Source organism: Alternaria ventricosa (assembly GCF_023758065.1).
Source record: "Alternaria ventricosa strain BMP 2768 chromosome Unknown scaffold_1, whole genome shotgun sequence".
Classification (NCBI taxonomy): Eukaryota; Fungi; Ascomycota; class Dothideomycetes; order Pleosporales; family Pleosporaceae; genus Alternaria; species Alternaria ventricosa.
The window spans coordinates 619,048-637,660 of record NW_026055681.1 but is presented as its reverse complement, the minus strand read 5'-3'; the positions used below and the strand labels follow the sequence as shown (position 1 = coordinate 637,660).

The following is an 18,613-nucleotide window of genomic DNA, read 5'->3' as shown; positions in this document are numbered from 1 at the left end:
TATTGTTCGCGGCCAATCTACTTCTAAAGAAGTTTCTCCAGCTCCGCAGCGATCGCATCACCGACTTCGCTCGTACTTGACTTTCCGCCGATATCGCGTGTTCGGATGCCGTTGTCAATGGCAATCTTGGTGGCCTCATCGATCTTCAGCGCAAGTTCTGGTTGACATAAAGAGTACTTGAACATCATGCTGAGGGACAGGATCATTGCGATAGGGTTGACGACGCCTTTGCCGGCGATATCGGGTGCGGAACCTATTGATTGTAAGCAAGCGTAGATGCAGCGGCGCGCCAACAAAAAAAAAACGTACCGTGGATAGGCTCGTAGATTCCGTTAAGCTTGGTCTTGCCGTCTGGAATGCCACCTAAGCTGGCACTCGGCAGCAGACCAAGACTTCCAGGGATGACACTGGCTTCGTCGCTGATGATGTCGCCGAACAAGTTGCTCGTTACCACGACACCATTCAGTGCCCTTGGGTTCTTGATCATAAGCATAGCCGCCGAGTCGATGAGGTGGGTTCCGGACTCGAGTTGTGGGTACTCTTCCTTCATGATGCGCTCAAAGGTTTTCCGCCATAATCTCGATGTCGCCAGAACGTTTGCCTTGTCCAGACTCCATACCGGGACGGGCGGTTCCTCGACAGACGCGAGACTACCCGCTAACCGTACGACGCGCTCAATCTCCTCGACGCTATAAGGCTCTGTGTCCATGGCTTTGCCATCACCCTCATCCTCTTTTCGCTCGCCAAAGTATATACCGCCAGTCAACTCGCGGATGATGTTGAACTTTACGCCACGAACGTTGTCGGCTTTTAGGGGTGAGCCGTCGATGAGCGAGTCGGAGGCGAAGAAACACGGCCGCAGGTTTCCGAAGGTACCGAGTTCTTTGCGTAGTTTCAAGATTCCCTGCTCAGGGCGCACCTTGCCGGTTCCCCATTTCTATACAAGTTGTCAGATGGCGTCGGGTGAGTGTGGAGTTGTAGGGTCGTACCGGCCCGCCGACAGCACCGAGGATGATGGCGTCGGCCGACTTTGCAGCTTCGAGGGCTTCATCCGTGAGAGGATTGTTGTGTGCATCTATCGAACACTAGAACTCGTAAGACAAGTCCCCTACGTCATAGCTTGAAACTTACTCCTCCAAAAAGGTGCTCTTTGAAGTTGAAGGTGTTGTCGGTATGTTTTTGGATGACTTTGAGGATCTTCATCGCCTCGGCGACGACCTAGATGCGTGCGTCAGTAGGCGCATTGGGAAAGTGCGAAGGCTGCTGTTACCTCTGGGCCGACACCGTCACCTATATGGAATTAGCGCACAGCTGTACGGACTTGGAAATATGGCTTACCGGCAAGGACAACAATATTGTGGGCAGTCATGATGAGTTGAGTATGCTTGGAATCCAACAAAGGGGGTTGCGCGCTCGCGAGGATTTGCCAAAGATTCGTGAAGCTACCCCACGAAGTAGTATTCCCTGCCCCGCTATCGCAACCCCTCCGACGTCGGCCGCCCTGTGCCGAGCATCGCTCTACGACTGCCTATTATTTACAACGCCCTGACGCTTCAGCAACATGGACAGTGAATGCTCTTCTCAGCCCGTTTGCAAGGACTCCGATGTCGCAAGCGGTTCCGGTGATTGAGAAGTCAATCTGTACCTAGTCGTGACTTTCCATGTGTTATACGAACAGCGCATGTACAGGACACCAAGGTAGAAGAGGGGAAGGGCATATTCTCGATGCTTGCGACGTTTCCAGCGAGTGTGTGTATAACGACTATCGCCTCTTAGTTGATTAAGAGTGCCAAGAGCTATTGATTTGCAGTGCGCTTGCCCCTATGGTTCTCCAGGTACAGCAGTGCAAGGAAGCATATGATAGGGGTCAACACTTGCCGTCACATCACTCCTTGTCACCACGAAGCATCAGCGCCAACCTTTGGAAGCCGCGTGTGACAGCCAGAAGCCGATCACGACGTGCCATGCAATCTTGGGAGAGGTTACTTTTGGACGCTGCAGGACTGGGAGATTAGGAGTTGATTGTTCGGGTAAGCGACACGTTGAATTGGGACAGTAAGGTTTAAACCATCATCCCATACCAGTTAGAACCAATGACTCCGTGGGGTAAAGGGTGATGGAAGAGGCCGCAGGCCGAACTGATGCGTCGTGGAGGCTCTGTGATGAACGCGGGATGGCGCTCCGTTCTAACCTTTCGTGCGCCAGCCTCCGCAGATCTCTCTCCCACACGCAAGCTCCAAGCCCCGATCTGGCTCCACGTTACACGCATCCTCACCTGTAGATCACAGCCAAGAGTCTTGGACATGAAGATCCTCTCTTGCGCCTCACATTCAGTGCGCGGTCCTCTATATAAGTCGTCGTAGCCCGCCGCTTTTTCGCGACAAGCCTCCGCGTTTCTGGGCGCCGCGCAACGACGTTGCGTAGCGGGACGCGCCAAGATAAGCGCACTATTGTGATGCAATCTCTGGCCGCTGGTTGTGCAATCTGTACTCGATCGGCAGCTTCGTGGTTGGGTTAGGTCAAAGTGTTGGAGATGCGTTTTGGACTGGCCGCGCTGGGCATGCGGCTTGGAACATCTCACTGCCCGCGTATCGCGGTTGGCGCCATACTAACCTGGGAACCCCGTGGGTGTCCCATGATGCCCCCAGGCTTACCTGTTTCCGTTCCACTGCTGGCCGGCTCACATATAATCCACACGAATCCCTTGCGCATGTGTTGGCTGCATCGTGTGGTCCACGGTCCTCACAAAGCCGGTACCGCTTACCGATTTGCGCGATTAAAATCACCGCTTTTTTTCAACAAACGTAGCGAACTACGGTTCGCGCTGCAAACACTGTGCAGCACAATCTCACCCGCATAAAACTACTCACCCGTCCCTCCTTCATGCCTTTGCAACTTCACACTCCTGTATACCTCAACTACAACCACGACCTCGAGCTCGTCCGGTAACGTACACCCAAGCCGTCCGCGGCGAGCGTTCCAGCCACCACTTCGAGACCCACTTCAAAGCCACTACACACTTCACCATGTTGTCCGTCCGCTCCAGTGTCGACAGCATCTACAGCCGGCTCAGCGGCGAGAAGCCCCTTCCCAAGCCAGCCTACCACTGCAACATGAACCCGGAAGAGCAGTCCCTCTGGGCCCTTATCGTAAGTGTCCCTCTAATCTTTGTCTTGATACAACGTCATACTAACGACTGTACAGGGAGAAGAAAAGTACGAATACACACGCGACAAAAAGGGCAGGGTACACAGGCGTCGTCTTACCTACGTCCAACGCGCGCAGAAGCAACGTCTGTTCTTTGAGTCCCGCGTGGGTCATGCCATTGTCGGCGATGAGTGGATGAGGATGAAGCTTCCTTCCCGAAAGTGCTAGACAAGCACAAGTGGCTGGCCGCTGCCAATACACGAAGGTCAACCACGTCGCGGAGGCAGTTGGGCCATGATTTCGGTTACTGGGTCTCAGTGTGGCTGGGGTGTATTCCTCATGCTACTATCTCTTTTGTAATGGGTTTGGGGGCGTCAGATCAGTGGCCATTTCGCATAGGATACCCGGCATATGCATTCAGCGTGGAGTTGTTACGTTGCTCAAATCAACACTTCTTTTGACTACAAGTTTGCCTCGATGATGATTGATAGTGTGATTACATCTTACCTCATAGGATGTAGGTCACGTGCTCCAGAGCTCTCGCGACAAAACGAGAGAACAGCCTGCTTAGAGACTCTAGCTAAGCAGCGGCAGTGCAAAGGGCGATGGATGACGATGGTCTGCTTGCGGTGTGAAGTGGTGTAGAGGCCGCCTAGCTGTCGGCCCAACGCCACTGGGCGTAGCTGGCAAGCGTCCGCTCATTGGCTGGTTTCGCAGCGGCCGCCGCTCAGCCTCCAGCTGCGGGCGGGCTGTGACCTCACTCTCTCCCAATTTCTTCCTCACCCAACACACGGAAAGCGAATTGCCAGCCCATCGAGCCATAATGTTCTGGCCCTACCCATGACGAAATCTGCCTTGAGAACTCACAGCACCAATCCCACAACATGTCGGACGACGAGGATGCGTTAGTCATCGCGGCGGATGGCGACCTCATCCTCGATGTCGCCCAGGAAGAGGGCGGACAGCGCTTCTCGTATCGCGTAGACTCCAAGACCCTGCAGCAGAACTCGCGGTACTTTGAGAATCTGCTGAGTGACCGCTTCAACGAAGGGCAGCGGCTGACAGCCGCTTTGGAAGCACTTGCCTTGAGTAGCTATAGCAAGATTGCAGATGCGCCTGCCCACGTGCTTCCTCACATAGCCATCGTCAACGTCGGTCGTGTAGCCGTTGCCAAAGCCTCTTCGATCCGCAACCTGGTTGCAGACTTCCTCCGCGCCATCCATGGCCTCGATCTTGCCGTCACGAACCCACCCATAGCCAACCTCGCCAATCTCGCCGTCGTAGCCGACCGATTCGATGCTGTTGCGGGCTTGTCGAAGCATATACAAAGGAAAAAATACCTGCAGCTCATCGATGCCAAGTCGAGAGGCAAGCCAGCCCCAACGCAAACGGAAGAAAGGATACGGCAGAAGCTCTTCGTCGGTCTCCTCTTCGATCATCCATCGTGGGTAACGCGGTATTCGAAGCATCTGATCATGCGCGACTCGGTCCAGTGGCGACCGGGAACAGAGGAGGATCACACAAAAGCCTTGTGGTGGGACATACCAAACGGTGTCGAAGACGAGCTGATACAGAGACGAGAGTACATACTGGAGACCATCAACTCTGTACAGGCCCACTTCCTCAAGCTGTACACGTCTGGCGAACGCCAATGCAAGCTCTGGTACGATACATCGCTACAATGCGACTCGTTTCAGCTAGGAGAGATGATTCGCTTCTTCTCCAAGATCGATACTGTACGGTTGCAAGGCAAAATCTACGATAATACAGAGCCGACGTACTACCTTGGAGACATCGATCGACTTCTGTCATCACTTCGCCAGTGTTCCAATTACCAGGTCGATAGCAATCACGGACATTGCGGACTGCGCGGACGCATACTCCCACTTCTTGACCTTATACAAAATCAGCTCAGCCTCGATACAGGTAGTCTCGACATTGGAATCTGCGCGGAATGTTGGAACAACCACCGCAGTGAGTATGCCTGGCAGCTAGCCAAGCGACCGGTCATGTGGGCTCACCCAAAGTCTTTAACGGGTAATCGGGCGCTTACTACTGCCGTCGCGCGTAAGAGTCATCAGAAGACACCAAGTAGCTGTCTCAGCAGGCATGTGGCGGTCAGAGATCTTTTCATGGCTGTGGAGCGTGACTGGACAGCGAGGGACGTGTATTAACAAGACGATACACCATCAAGGCAGCTTTTGAGGCCTTTGAGCCTCATACAGCTATGGTCTCAAAACGCCTCGATCATGTGTTCGACGCTAGGACAGGATCTTTGCTAGGAATCCCGTGCCGTAGCCGGGCGATATTGTAGGCGCCGCCTAGAATCTAGGGATCGCAAAGCTAGAGGAACATGAGGTTTTGTGTCTGCCTTGAGACCTCAATAACACGCGAGATCCTGGAAGGAAGGAAGGATACTCCCGTTTGAGGCGCTGGATAGGGAAAGTCTAACCCGCTTTGTTAACCCAGTCAGTGCCTGCACCCTTGTGACGCATGTTCTTTGGACTAAGTGCAATGGTTCATTGCACCTTTAAATTCTCAAGTCTTTTACTCGTGGTTCGTTCTTTGAACGGTAAATGCTTGTGAGCCGACTCGTGAAAGGCTGGCTCGGCTATGCAAGAGGCGTGATTGGGCCTACCCTCGGACCCGTGGTGGCTGAGCAATCAGCCTGAGTTTTTTTCTGCACAGCACAGCTTCTGGTCGCGATTACCCGATATTCCTTCCATTCCTAATCCATCGATGGCCAAGGCCGATCGTAAGGCACACACAAGGCGCATATACACTTTTCGCATCGTGGGTTGTGAAGAGTATATAGATTCACCTGAACCATGGAACAACACGTCCCTTCCATAAGGACACTGGTAACCTGCGCAAACCAGCTTTCACCTGTCCTTACCATTTGCTCTGACTCACTTGCACGTTGGCCACTGCTCCAATGTCTGTCTCACTTTCCACCGTTCAGTATTTCGACAACGCCAACTCTCTGTCCTACGCTGTCACTCCCTGCATTCAACACTACCCATTATCGCCAAAGTCTGGAAGTATGTTTGATAAATTGAAGAAGACCTTTTCGACCCGCAAGTCTTCCAAGTCGACCAATAGCTATAGTCCACGGGACACAGAAGGCGCTGGACAGATGCTTGGTAATGCGCCTACAGGTGCACCGGTGAACAAGAGAAACTCTGCATCCCGCGACAGTGGCCTTGCACCGTTCTCATACCCTGGCCCGTTTGACTCGGCGTCACCTGCTACACGAAGGCCCAGTAAGCACTACCCCACATAATACATACACTTTACGATTGCTCTTCCTGAAGCTGACCTTTTGCCAGACAGCTCAAGCATGAATCCCTTTAGTTCTAACCGCGATGCCCCGCCGGCGTATACACCAGGCCCAGCTCAGAATGCACCCGCAGTATATCCAGCGCCGACTACCGATATCGAAGAAGACGATCCCTATGACTTCCTTCGAACCTTCGATACAGTCTTTCTCATCGATGATTCTGGATCCATGGCCGGCCGCTCTTGGAAGGAGACTGGCAAGGCTCTTGAAGTGATTGCACCGATCTGCACCAAGCGTGATGCAGACGGAATCGACATCTACTTCCTCAACCACCCCGATTCTAGCATTTACAAGAACGTCACATCGGCGAGTACCGTCATCGAGATCTTTCAGACAGTGCGTCCCAGGGGTGCAACACCGACCGGTCAGCGCCTGAACAAGATTCTCAAGTCCTATCTCGAGCGATTCATGCTCGACAATAGTATCAAGCCCATGAACATCATCATCATCACTGATGGTGTGCCATCTGATGATCTTGAAACTCCCATCATCAACGCCGCCAGGAAGCTCGACCATGAGGATGCAAAACCACACCAACTTGGCATCCAATTTTTCCAGGTTGGCAAGGAACCTGGTGCGAGGGAGCATCTCATGCAACTCGATGATGGCCTGATCAAAATAGCGCAGAGCCAGGGCTTGGGAGTTCCTCGGGACATCGTCGACACGGTGCCTTTCACTGGTGACGGGAACGCTGAGCTCACCGGCACAGGAATACTCAAGGCCACTATGGGAGCTATCAATCGCCGATGGGACTATACTTCTAAGGGAATACATCAAAAATAGCTGGGCGCGGCTAGTTTCTACGAAGGCGCAGTGTGCTTCACGGGTGGACCAGTCAATGGGGTCGTCGTAATCCATCAATTTGATAGGTTTATCGATACGATTTCGGGAGTTGATTGGGCGGTCCTATCTGTATGCTTTGGGAGGTGGTGTCATCATGGGCGTTGGTGGTTCGATATCCTTATTTTACGGGTCGCTTCTGCATACGCACGATGATACCCCCTGTTCTGCGTGGCTCTATATTGGATAAAGCGGTTGGGTGGATATTTGCATGCAGTTCTCCAAGTTCAGCCATAGACCTCTTGGGCCGGTGATAGCTGGACATTTCTTGTTCCTTTTTCACTCTTCTCCATACGTTTATGACTGGTAACGACAGTAGTTTCACTCACTGGTTTCTGAGCAAATACACCTAGTAATTCTACAACAGAGCAAATTTCCAGAATACCCCTCTTTGTGAACGTCGTCCCACGAAGGAGGGGTAAATTCCGTGCGTGAGTGCCTGAAAGCCTGAAGTTTGCCCAAGGCTGCCTCACAAGGCAGACTCGCCTATATCTGCCCGTTGCAGCGGGGACCTCCCACAAGCAAACACGAACACCGGCCTTGCATATCAGCGTGGGCGTATGCGGCTGGTGGTCGAAAGTAGTGCATGCAGTGTTATGCAAAAAGCTCCAAACACCATAGAATACGCCCACCCGGTCAAGTGGTTGACTGTCTCATTCGTCCACGAATCGCCTCTTTTTTTTTGGATAGGAGTACTGGCATCTGCTTTAATGTCGCTGTTCATGCAAGGGATCACCGGGTAGTTCAAAGGGCGTCAATCCGACAGATCGTTTAGTTGAGGGCAATTTGACTATCAGACGCCGTCCTCAGTGCCATTGCTGCGGGTACGCAATACAAAGACCGAGCACACTCCAATCATATCCCTGAATAGCGGCTTAGAGTCAAGCGAGGCATCGAGAGGTGTACTTCTCATACAAATACTCAAGGCAGCAAACATGGCCTCGCGGAAAGGGACAGCAGCCAGTTCACCATATCTTTACAAAGAACACAGTATACAATTTTCCCAGTCCAAGGAATGCGGAGCTGCAGCATGACATACGTGGTCGCATGGGCAGAGATCTTGTTTGGTTATGTGTGGTGCAAGATTGAGTGATGTGGTGCAGGGATGGCGTAGGCGGGCGGGGATGCAGGCGACGATGACGTTTTGGCTTCCGGTAGCTTGGCCAACCCCCATTTACAACTTTCCTGGGCATGTCGACCCAGAAAGAGGGGACGAGCACCAACGCTGTCATCCCTTACTTCACCCACCTCTCCTGGTCCATCTACCGCATCAAAATCGCCCTGCTGACCTCGGGCACGTCGTCGGACATGGCCAAATCACAGGCGCTGCAGAGCAACCTGAACGTCGACTACGTGATCAGCTATCGCTTTGCGAAGACGGACAAGACAAAGGCCATTGCGCAGTTCGAGAAGCTTTGTGAGGCGCTCGCAAACGTCGGGCTGCAGACGGAGGTGCGCAATGGCGAGTCGCACTCAATCCTGCTCTTCGTGAGGGTCGCTTCCGACGAGCACCTGTTCGGCGAGGTATACAGGTCCAGGTATGCAAGCCTCTACTGCGTCTGGCAAGGACCGTGGCTAAACCGCACACAGAGTCCGCGACTGGATCCACGGTGTCCGAACGGCTGCCCCCGAAAAGGTTACGCGCGAATCGCTCGAAGCAGAGCCCCTCTACGAGGCCGAGAGGCTGCGTATAATATACCAGCTCATTACCAACCCCCCGTCGGAAGGCGGCGCTGGCATCACACCCAAGGAGGGAGAGTGGGAGAACGTCGAATCCGTCTTTGCGCTGCACGACCACGCCTACAACAAGGACTGGATCAAGAAGTGGACCTCGCAGTACTTCCTGACTACCGAGGACTTGGATGATATCAGGAACCGTCTGGGAGAGAAGGCAAGTCTCCACAACATCAACCCTGAAGCTATAAGCTAACCTGCCCAGATTGCCTTCTATTTCGCCTTCACACAGTCCTACTTCACCTTCCTCATCCCCGCTGCCGGCTTCGGTTTCTTCTCCTGGCTCTTCTTCGGCTCCTTTTCGCCCATCTACGGCCTCGCGAGCGCCCTCTGGTGCACCGTCTTCACCGAATACTGGAAACAACAGGAGGTGGACCTGAGCGTTCGCTGGGGCGTCAAGGGTGTCTCCAAGATCGATGTCAGGAAGAAGGACTTTGCACCGGAAAAGACCATCACCGACCCGGTCACTGGCGAGCAGGTTGGCTTCTTCCCGGCATCCAAGCGCTTCCAGAGGCAGTTGCTGCAGATTCCGTTCGCTATCATCGCGGCTTGTTCACTCGGAGCTGTCATTGCGACCTGCTTTGGCATTGAGGTCTTCATCTCTGAGGTCTACAATGGGCCACTCAAGAGCGTTCTCGTGAGCATTACTCTATACCTACATCGCATAACTCAACTAACTTCTGCCAGGTATTCATTCCCACTGGCATCCTCACGACCGTCAACCCTGTTCTGAACACCCTCCTAACGCAAGCCGCTACACGCCTCACCCAGTTCGAGAATTACGAGACCGCGGGTGCCTACGAAAAAGCTTTGACTCAGAAGATCTTTGTCATGAACTTCATCATGTCATACTTGGGAATCTTCCTGACTGCCTTCGTCTACGTACCCTTTGGCAAGGTCATTGTACCCTACCTTGACATTTTCAATGTTGCTGTGCGACCCTTCGCCGAAGATGAGAAGCAGCTACACCTCAACTCGACAAGCTCCAGCTGGAGCATCAACCCCGACCGTCTTCGTAAGCAAGTCATATACTTCACAGTCACCGCCCAGGTCGTCAACCTTGGCATGGAGCTTATCGTTCCTTACCTCAAGCGTCGTGGTCTTGCTAAGTACAAGGAAATGCAGTCTGACAGGGCTGCGAAGAACGGTGGTTCCACTCCAGCCACTACCGAAAATGACCCAGCTGAGGACGCTGCCTTCCTTGATCGTGTCCGTAAGGAGGCTGAACTCGACGTCTACGATGTTACCGCCGACCTTCGTGAGATGGTCGTGCAATTTGGCTACCTTTCGCTCTTCTCCGTGGTTTGGCCTCTTACCGCTGTTTCCTTCCTCATCAACGACTGGATCGAGCTTCGTGCCGATGCCATGAAGATCTGCGTTGAGATGCGACGCCCGACCCCATGGCGTGCTGATACCATCGGCCCCTGGCTGGACTCACTCTCCTTCCTCACTTGGATGGGCAGCCTCACTACATCCGCTCTCGTCTACATGTTCTGGAACGACCGCACTGGACCCAGCGGCAGTCCTTCCAACATTCAGCTATGGGCCCTCCTCCTAACTGTCTTCTTCTCCGAGCACCTCTTCATCCTCTTCCGCTGGGGCGTTCGGGAGGTATTATCCAGACTCGATTCTCCTGGCCTACAGAAGGAACGCCGTGAACGCTTCCTGGTACGCAAGCAATACTTTGAGGAGAACCTCAGCCAGCTGCAGAACATGCCCAGGTTGACTGAGAAGGGTGGCGAGATTACTAGGAAAAGTCTCGAAGAAGAAGCTAGACAGGGCAGTCTCAGGGACAGTACTGCCGAGATCAGATTCTGGCAGCGCCAGAGGAGCTGGAGGGAGAGCGCGGCGGTTGCGAAGGACCTCATCAGCAGGGCGCAGAACGAGACCATCATGGAGACGAAGAAGGAGTTGTAGAGCATGGTAGCAGATGCAGTCATGTCGTAGGCTGTGATGAGCGTCTGATGGAGTCGGAGACGGTGGGTCTCCTATGTTATAACTCGAGCATTATTAGCCTGGCGCTATTTGGAGTACTTCTGCCTTTGAAAGTGTCTGCTTTGATAGCTTATCAATCTTGCTGGCAACGATCTTGATCTTGTTATAATCCGCTGTCCAATTCTTCTAACCCTGCTCATTTTCAAGCAGACCAGCTCTACTCGAGTGAAACGACCATTGAGGCTGCTGAAGCTTATACATGATTTTGCTTCTGCTCAAACAGGCCAGTCTTTCTTCCTCGAGCGCATGCATAAAGCCTGCTACTCAATGAGAAAAGACGTCCCGTTGCTGGCGACATTTCTGAAGAGAGGACTGACGTAGAAAGCCGCAATGCGACGTCCTTGCATCAGGCCAGGCTTCGGACTCGCCTCGCAGTAGCAGGGCTAGGTATGACTGCACGCATGAAGCGTATCGTTAGTATCATCTAGGTGCTCCGAAGAGCGAGCAGGAGAACAGCGAAAAAAAAAAAAGGATTTTATCATGGGGCATCTACAATACTAAGAAACAGAGGTTGTAGAAACGTATAGAGATTAGACATCTCGTGTCGCTCCCGATCAATTAAAACCGGACAGAAGACAACATCGGTGGCGGGGAGGACTCGTGTCGCCGCGTCGAGGTCTGGTGGGATCAACATGGTGGTGCGAGGCCTGTTCCGGTCGATGAGGCATCCATCCGGGTGTTGTACGTCTATAGCTGTCAAACTCCCATAGCGCCGTGGATTGCTCTGGGTATCGCGCAATGGTGGAAACAATCATGCCGCCCTAATCTGTCCGCATGGTGAGTGGACCTGCCGGAGCGTTCGTACTCGCCTAGCCACAACACCGCCTCATACCACACCTGTCTGGCATTTGAAACTGTTGTGGCCCGTCAGACCACAATCGTCGTTCCATTCCGTTGCGCCTGAACCATTTTCTTCGTGGCATTTTGCCCAGTCGTCAATCCATGTTTGGGCCTCACGATCTTCTTATCAATGACTGTCCTGGTCCGATTCTGGCTGCAGAGGAGGTAAGTTCAATGCAAAAGGAACGATGGAATCCCAAAGAAGCTAATGGATAGGACAAAGCCTTCGTCCAAGCTTCGCACAGAAGAGTCTCCGGAACCCGAATAAATGCAGTATAGCGTAGCTCACTTGAGGCTTCTCATGTGGGCTCGCTGCTTGGTGTATGTCTCGTAGTTGCCACCGAATACGCATTCGAGAATGCTGGGTCCGATATTTTGCCCAGAGCGAGCGGCCTTCATACGGTCGCTGAGGGTAAAGTACGCTTCTTTGAAGGCGTCAAAGGCAACCTGAACCTTGTGGGATCCACCGGAAATATTGTTCTCTGGGCGATTAGGATCCTGGATGGAGAGGCCGTCATATTTTTCTGGGCGGCCATCGATACCATAATTCGTCTGCTTCTGTTAGCTATGCAAACGAAAGTGGGAAAAGCAGCCGGAGGCCTCTGCTCATTCCACAGCGACATGGGAAGACTTACCTTTTCAATGATAGCAGGAGGATGCATCTGGATGCGTTTGCGGGATAGATCAAAGTCACCGTAGTACTTGAGGAATCCTAGGAAACATTCTCCGAGGTTGTCCGGTTTAGGGGAATGCTGAATGTAGCTGACGATCAAGCAAATGATACTGTACCCTCCAATCCCGCCAGTGTGAACTTCATTCAAGCCATGCATGACGAGGAACTGCTTCATGAGTGCCACCATGTATATCATGTCGGGGTACTGCTGCTTCCACTGTGCAAATGTCGCTTGTGCTTGCACTCCGCTCAAATTCTCGAACGAGATGTCAACTTGAAGCTTGGTGAGCTCGTCTTCGAACTTGATGATGGGAACGCGCGCAGGGATGACCAGTGCATTGTTGTTGGCCGCCAACCTTGTGTCTTTGAGCCTTCTGGCTGCCTTGTAGAGCAGACTCTTATTGGCCCCCCTCGCAGACATGTCGACAACGGGTTCTCCACCATTGTAGTGCCTATCCGAGACATATACCAGATCCATGTCGGCCGTGGGCAAGTAAAGACCCGCAGGGAAGGAGCCGAAACACAAGATGCGTCCATTTTCTTGAGGGAACCTGCGTTGTCCCATAGCGCTGTTAACGCGGTTGACTAGCCGGTTACGTTGTTCGTGCTCGAAGGGCTTTGGTGCGACGAAGTCATAGAAGTCGAGTATCTCGTTATGAAGCCTGTCACAGTATTAGTCCAATAATCGCGTTGCAGGGCAGACTGCCTATTGCATAACTGCCACAGATGCAGTCGCGGGAATAAAGAGAACTTACCATTTCTCAGGTTCGCTAGCGAGATGCGCATACGGGTCGCGTGAGGGAAGCCACGGCGTTGGGTTGACGGTAGGAACGGGTAGCCATTCGTCGACGATACCACTCAAATTGGCTTTGCGTTTGTTGTTGTTTCTCGCAGGACGAGGTGCCCGATGTTCAGCTACAGCAGCCTGCTGCCTATCAACAATGCTGTCAATGTGCGCGAACTCGCTCAAGGAGCCTTGAACAGCGTCGCGACCATCATCCTCGTCACCAAACGAGATGAAATCGTCATTGGCAACAACTGAATTGTGTCCGGCGGCCTTCTCGGCTTCCTGGTTCTTGGCCTTCCGGATCAGTTTGACAAAGTCAGTTCTCTTCCCCGTGGTCTCATCGGGAGGCGGCAAGGCGGTGTACGGATCGGGATTGGACCATTTAGGAACAGAGTCGCCATCAGCACGTTTGGTTTGCGTTCGGGCTGCCTTGGGCTCGCGAGCGTCGCCGTCACCATCTTCATCGGCAGAATCTGCGCTCTCTACCTGCATATCTGCCTCTTCGTCGTCGGAAATGTCATCTGGGTTGTGGAACCGGTTGGAGCCGTCGGCAACACCTAGAGCGCGTTCCGGACTACCGCCGTCGCGATGGGTCAGAAGGGCGCGCTCGTGTGGGGCAGCTTTCTTGAAACCACCCCTACGGTATCCGTTTGTGTTGTTCCTGCCGTCGGCGCGAGACGAGCCTCGCGAGGCCCCACCACGACCGCGCCTTCTTGATGATGCAGAACCGGAAGGACCCCGCGGCACATTGCAATCGCTAGCAGGCGGAAAGCGGGGAGCGGGATGACTAGACTCGAAAGTGAACTGGGACTGATTGCCGTTGCGCGCACCGCCTGGTCGGTAGTTGTCGCCATCACCACCAGTGAACGTCATGCGGTCTGCAAGTGGTCGCGGGCGGTCGCGCGCAGGTCGCGACGGACGATATGAGTCTCCCATGGCGTGTCGCGTTTGTAGTGTGAGGAGGGTTTGTCGCGCGCAATTGATGAGTGGTTGTTGTGGGTGGGTGCTGATAGCGGTGGGTTGCGGAGGGATAAAGGTCTCAGGCGCGAAAGATTTGTCCAAGCACAATGCGAGTAAGCCAAGACCTTAGCGCGACCCAGTGAATTTGTGGGGTGCCCGCGACCGGGACCCCGTGTTCACTGCAACTTGAATTGGTCAGTGCTTGGAGCAAACAGGACGAAATGCGTTACTGTTGCTGGAGTCTAACGCCCCCCGCTGTTGCAATGTTGGATGAGATGTACATCCAGTCATGTCTGACACTTGCTCAAAGCTTGTGAAGCTACACATCAGACGGTATGCGCACGATGAAGATATCCCACACCTAGGCACTCAGATAGGTTCTGATCCCTGACAGCTTCCTGCTGTGCCAGCTGCTGCTGCGAAATGGTGATCAAAATCAACGTTTCCGTGGGGTATTCTTCGATTGATGGATACGACATCGTTACATGTGATGATACAGTATTGAACACGCGAAGAAATGTAAGAATCAAGAGAGTGGAGTGAGACCGAAGCATGCTTATGCCCATCCAACCACACTCTCGATGACGAAGCGCCATCGCTTACTGTGCCCATAGAACATAGAAGGCTCAAACGCTATGCCCAACGCCCAAAATGCAACAGGTTCTCCCTTCATCGCTCCGTGTAGTTCGTCAGGAACATAGTCCAATTTGTATGTCTCGCCCTCGAGGTCGAGTGACCGAAAGGAACCGCGGCCAAGCTAGATTGGTCCATGTAGAGCGACCTCAATCTTCTTTCGTAAACTTGGGCTTGACTAGATGTAAGTGCACCATGTCAGTATGTGTCTCACATGCGGTGCGTGCATGGGTACTTACACCCTTCCCTTAATTCCTTTTCGCGCTCCGCCACCCGTTGATGTCCCTGCACCTCTCTCTCTATCCTCTCTCGTGCCCTCAATATTTTGCTTTGCAGATAGAAACTTCCGCCCTTCTTCGGATCGTTCAGGTCGAACAGCCTCTTAAATCGCTCCGTGACAGCCTCTATTTCAATGTTTCCCATCTTCCCGGGGCCCACGTTCAGGATCTGGCAGGCTTCGTCCATGGTGATGTTCGAAGACGAGAAGGCGCCACCGCTGCCTCCTCCACCTTGGCTGGCGGCTGCATATTTCTGCGACGCGGCGGCTTGACGATACGATTCGGAGACGGCGCGACCTATTATTCGAGCGCCAGAGAAGACGACTTGTGTTATTATGCGATGGGCCTGTACGTGTTAGTTGCAGACGGTGTGACAGCGAGTAGGAACATACCATTGTAAGAGGTGACGAGGCAAGGAGAGTCTGTGTAATCTGCTATTCCCGTCGAATCCTATGCGAGAGCCACGCCTGTCTGTCTTGGGCGGATGGGTGCTGTTGGCAATGAGGGCATCTCCAAAAATTCTGGGTCGCCTTCCGCGCTCTCGGCCTGCCTCCGCACCTGGCACGTGATCTCAGCCAATCACAGCACGATCGCAAACTGCGATCTTCACAAGCATCTCTGCGCGCTTGACGATGGCTATAGTCGTGCAGTCTGGTCAAACATGAAGATTACGGCGCTGCATCCCTTGCGCGCCCCTCCTTCAGAGTGCTTCTGGGTATTGGCGCCGGGGAGGCACCATGAGGCTTCCGCAAGTCGCCCTCGGACTAAGACATTCACATGCTCAAAGATCCCCGCATCACTCCCGGCGACAACGTCATGGGCGACTTTGCATGACAGTTTCCAACATCTCTCGAGCTTCAGTTGTGCATCGCTGCAGGCTTCCTTCCGGTACAATCACTGAGCGTGGCTTGACAAGAGCGCGGCACTCAGCCTCCACTGCTCAGCCAGGCGATGACGCACAACCCCATGCATGGCAGCACTAGGTTGGTAACTTCCAAACTTGCAACCACATTCAAGTAAAACCGAGTTGCGCAAACAACATGCTCATGCCCACATAGACACACCCTGGATACAGCACATGTCCACCCCTTCAAGGTCCAGCAACGATGCGTCGTCCCCGCCGCCAACCGGTGATTCGAATTCCAACCCGACGTATGCCAGCTTCTCTCCCGCCAACCTAGGCCAGACGACACCGCAAACAAAACTGCGCTCCGCCATACTCGTGCACCAGAAGTCGCCCCTGCTTGCGGCTACACCACCACAGATCACTCGCGTGCTCGCTTATTCGCACCCCTTCATACTACCTCTGAACAAGTTTGCTGGGCTGGTGACATGGACGACCGGAGACCCATGGGAGAGCTTTCTCCTGGTCGCAAGCTTCTGGGCCGTTGTCATGTACGGTGATGCCGTGACAAGATACGCAGGGCCCATTATCGTCGTGTCTGGGCTGATACTGGGCATGTACACGCGAAGGTATTCTCCACTATCGTCGACCGGGTGGACAGGCGAGAAGGGACAGAAGGCGCACAAGCGCGTCGAGTCGGACACCAACATCAAGCATCACAAAAGCCTGGAAGAGATTGTGGACAGTCTGAAGCTCTTCACTTCGCGCTGCAACATCCTACTAGATCCCTTTCTACGCCTCACAGACTTCTTATCCACGCAGAGGACTGCGACCTCGGCTACTACACGTCCGGCGCTCACTGTATTGTTTATCCGAATCCTTTTCGTGTTGCCGCTATGGATAGCACTCACGCTACCGCCGTTCTATATCCTGACTACGAAGCGAGTGGTACTAGCGGTGGGCACAGTGATGCTGAGCTGGCATTCACGGCCAGCCCGCGTAACCCGAACCCTCCTGTGGAGATCAAGAACAGTCCGACGTACCTGCGCCTTTATAACTGGACTAGACTTTGGCGAAATCGTGTCAGTAGATAGGAAGGGTGCGCCTCCTCTGCCACCTCGAAAGAAGAGCACGCAGGAGGTTGCAGCTTCATTGGCGGCTAAGCGTCGGCCCGAATCTACAGGCGTACGCTTCACCTTCTCCATCTATGAGAACCAGCGAAGATGGCTAGGTATCGGATGGACATCCTCTATGCTTGCTTACGAGCGAGCGTCTTGGACGGATGAGCACCTGAACCCGGTTCCACCTAAAGAACAGTTCGAACTACCTGAAGTTGAAGGAGGTCAGTCGAGATGGCGGTGGGTGCATGGCAGTGAATGGAAGGTTGAAGGCGCGGAGAAAGACAGCAAGGCTGATAAAGGCGCGTCCAAGGAGGATTCGGCGTGGATATACTACGACAATAAAGTAAGTAGAGTAATTTGGTACAATGTTCCTATACTAACTTCAACAGTGGAGGGACGGACGAAGAGGTCAAGATGGTTGGGGGCGTTATACCCGCCGTCGAAAATGGTATCGCGACGCCGAGCTCGTCGAGTCGACATCGTCTACAGATACAACGCCTATGCCCACGCCTAAACCTGGCCCAATCGATAATTCTGGAGACCTTGACCCTAATCAACTCACAAAGCTCTCCTCCAATCTCAGTGTAGCATCCAGTACAGACCCTACTCTAGTCGAGGGTGATGGGCGCGAGTATGCCGCATCGATAACGTCGGATACGGATGCGGCGAGCACAAAGAGCAAACGGGGTTGGTTCAAGAAGAGGCGGAGCAAGAGTACAAGCGGTAGTGTGAGTGGCGTGACAGTCGTCAGCGATACGGGTACGAGTGGTACACGTAGAAGTGACGAGGACGACATGCAAAGTCCTCTCGATCGTATGGCGAAGGATGAGGAGTGGAGGCTTGGTGATGACATTCGTCAACATCTCGATATCTGAAGTAGTTGGAGCGCTTGATGATTGCCTTGTTGTATGAACACAGTTTTTACATTCCTCCCTGATACGAACCTACTCGATTTCAGTCAAGTGATGTACCAAACACCGATTAAAGCGATACATGTGCTAGCCAAAAGCATGACCGGGGAGAGCATGGTCGACAGATTGCTGGAGTGTTCCCCTTTCATCGCATAGCCTGTCTCTCGTGTGTTGTTGTGGTGCGTCAATATCGATGCTTCATCCGCAGTAGGTAAGTTCAGAAATCAAGCAGATCCATTGACATGTTCACAGCACGGAGAGAAACATGGTTTTCAAGTGAGTGTCCTTATTTCATGATCATATCTCATCTAATAATTCCCAGCAGTCGTGACCCTTGGTATTGGCAGTTCACCCCGATTTCCAACAGTGTTCATTGTTCCATCTCCGAGTCGCTCGATGGAAGTGTTGCTGGAAGAGTTCCGAGGCTCAGGGTAGCTTGACGCTTAGTGCTATTCGGGTTGTTAGTGCCGTTCGAGACCGAAAGGTAGACACCGCGTCGCTATATCTCGA

The 18,613-nt window shown here is 53.3% G+C and overlaps 8 protein-coding genes across 8 annotated transcripts; 5 read left to right on the top strand and 3 right to left on the bottom strand.

The window, feature by feature from the left end:
* Positions 1-23: 23 nt before the first annotated feature.
* Positions 24-1,369, bottom strand: J4E93_000199 (uncharacterized protein; the record flags this gene model as incomplete). Its single annotated transcript, XM_049338162.1, has 6 exons — positions 24-253; positions 310-937; positions 990-1,085; positions 1,132-1,218; positions 1,271-1,290; positions 1,339-1,369. The coding sequence occupies 6 exons, from the start codon at positions 1,367-1,369 to the stop codon at positions 24-26; spliced, it is 1,092 nt and encodes a 363-aa protein (XP_049204047.1).
* Positions 1,370-3,026: 1,657 nt separating this feature from the next.
* Positions 3,027-3,375, top strand: J4E93_000198 (uncharacterized protein; the record flags this gene model as incomplete). Its single annotated transcript, XM_049338161.1, has 2 exons — positions 3,027-3,149; positions 3,205-3,375. 2 exons carry the CDS (start codon positions 3,027-3,029, stop codon positions 3,373-3,375), a joined length of 294 nt encoding a protein of 97 aa, XP_049204046.1.
* A 656-nt stretch (positions 3,376-4,031) lies between these two features.
* On the top strand, positions 4,032-5,321 carry J4E93_000197 (uncharacterized protein; the record flags this gene model as incomplete). Its single annotated transcript, XM_049338160.1, has 1 exon — positions 4,032-5,321. The coding sequence occupies one exon, from the start codon at positions 4,032-4,034 to the stop codon at positions 5,319-5,321; it is 1,290 nt and encodes a 429-aa protein (XP_049204045.1).
* A 761-nt stretch (positions 5,322-6,082) lies between these two features.
* On the top strand, positions 6,083-7,270 carry J4E93_000196 (uncharacterized protein; the record flags this gene model as incomplete). Its single annotated transcript, XM_049338159.1, has 2 exons — positions 6,083-6,410; positions 6,477-7,270. 2 exons carry the CDS (start codon positions 6,083-6,085, stop codon positions 7,268-7,270), a joined length of 1,122 nt encoding a protein of 373 aa, XP_049204044.1.
* Positions 7,271-8,518: 1,248 nt separating this feature from the next.
* On the top strand, positions 8,519-10,978 carry J4E93_000195 (uncharacterized protein; the record flags this gene model as incomplete). Its single annotated transcript, XM_049338158.1, has 4 exons — positions 8,519-8,865; positions 8,918-9,218; positions 9,267-9,698; positions 9,749-10,978. 4 exons carry the CDS (start codon positions 8,519-8,521, stop codon positions 10,976-10,978), a joined length of 2,310 nt encoding a protein of 769 aa, XP_049204043.1.
* Positions 10,979-12,181: 1,203 nt separating this feature from the next.
* J4E93_000194 (uncharacterized protein) lies at positions 12,182-14,292 on the bottom strand (the record flags this gene model as incomplete). Its single annotated transcript, XM_049338157.1, has 3 exons — positions 12,182-12,448; positions 12,532-13,231; positions 13,325-14,292. 3 exons carry the CDS (start codon positions 14,290-14,292, stop codon positions 12,182-12,184), a joined length of 1,935 nt encoding a protein of 644 aa, XP_049204042.1.
* Positions 14,293-15,098: 806 nt separating this feature from the next.
* J4E93_000193 (uncharacterized protein) lies at positions 15,099-15,622 on the bottom strand (the record flags this gene model as incomplete). Its single annotated transcript, XM_049338156.1, has 3 exons — positions 15,099-15,127; positions 15,189-15,573; positions 15,620-15,622. The coding sequence occupies 3 exons, from the start codon at positions 15,620-15,622 to the stop codon at positions 15,099-15,101; spliced, it is 417 nt and encodes a 138-aa protein (XP_049204041.1).
* Positions 15,623-16,305: 683 nt separating this feature from the next.
* On the top strand, positions 16,306-18,067 carry J4E93_000192 (uncharacterized protein; the record flags this gene model as incomplete). The annotated part of the gene is made up of 2 exons (XM_049338155.1): positions 16,306-17,535; positions 17,582-18,067. 2 exons carry the CDS (start codon positions 16,306-16,308, stop codon positions 18,065-18,067), a joined length of 1,716 nt encoding a protein of 571 aa, XP_049204040.1.
* Between the last annotated feature and the right edge of the window lie 546 nt (positions 18,068-18,613).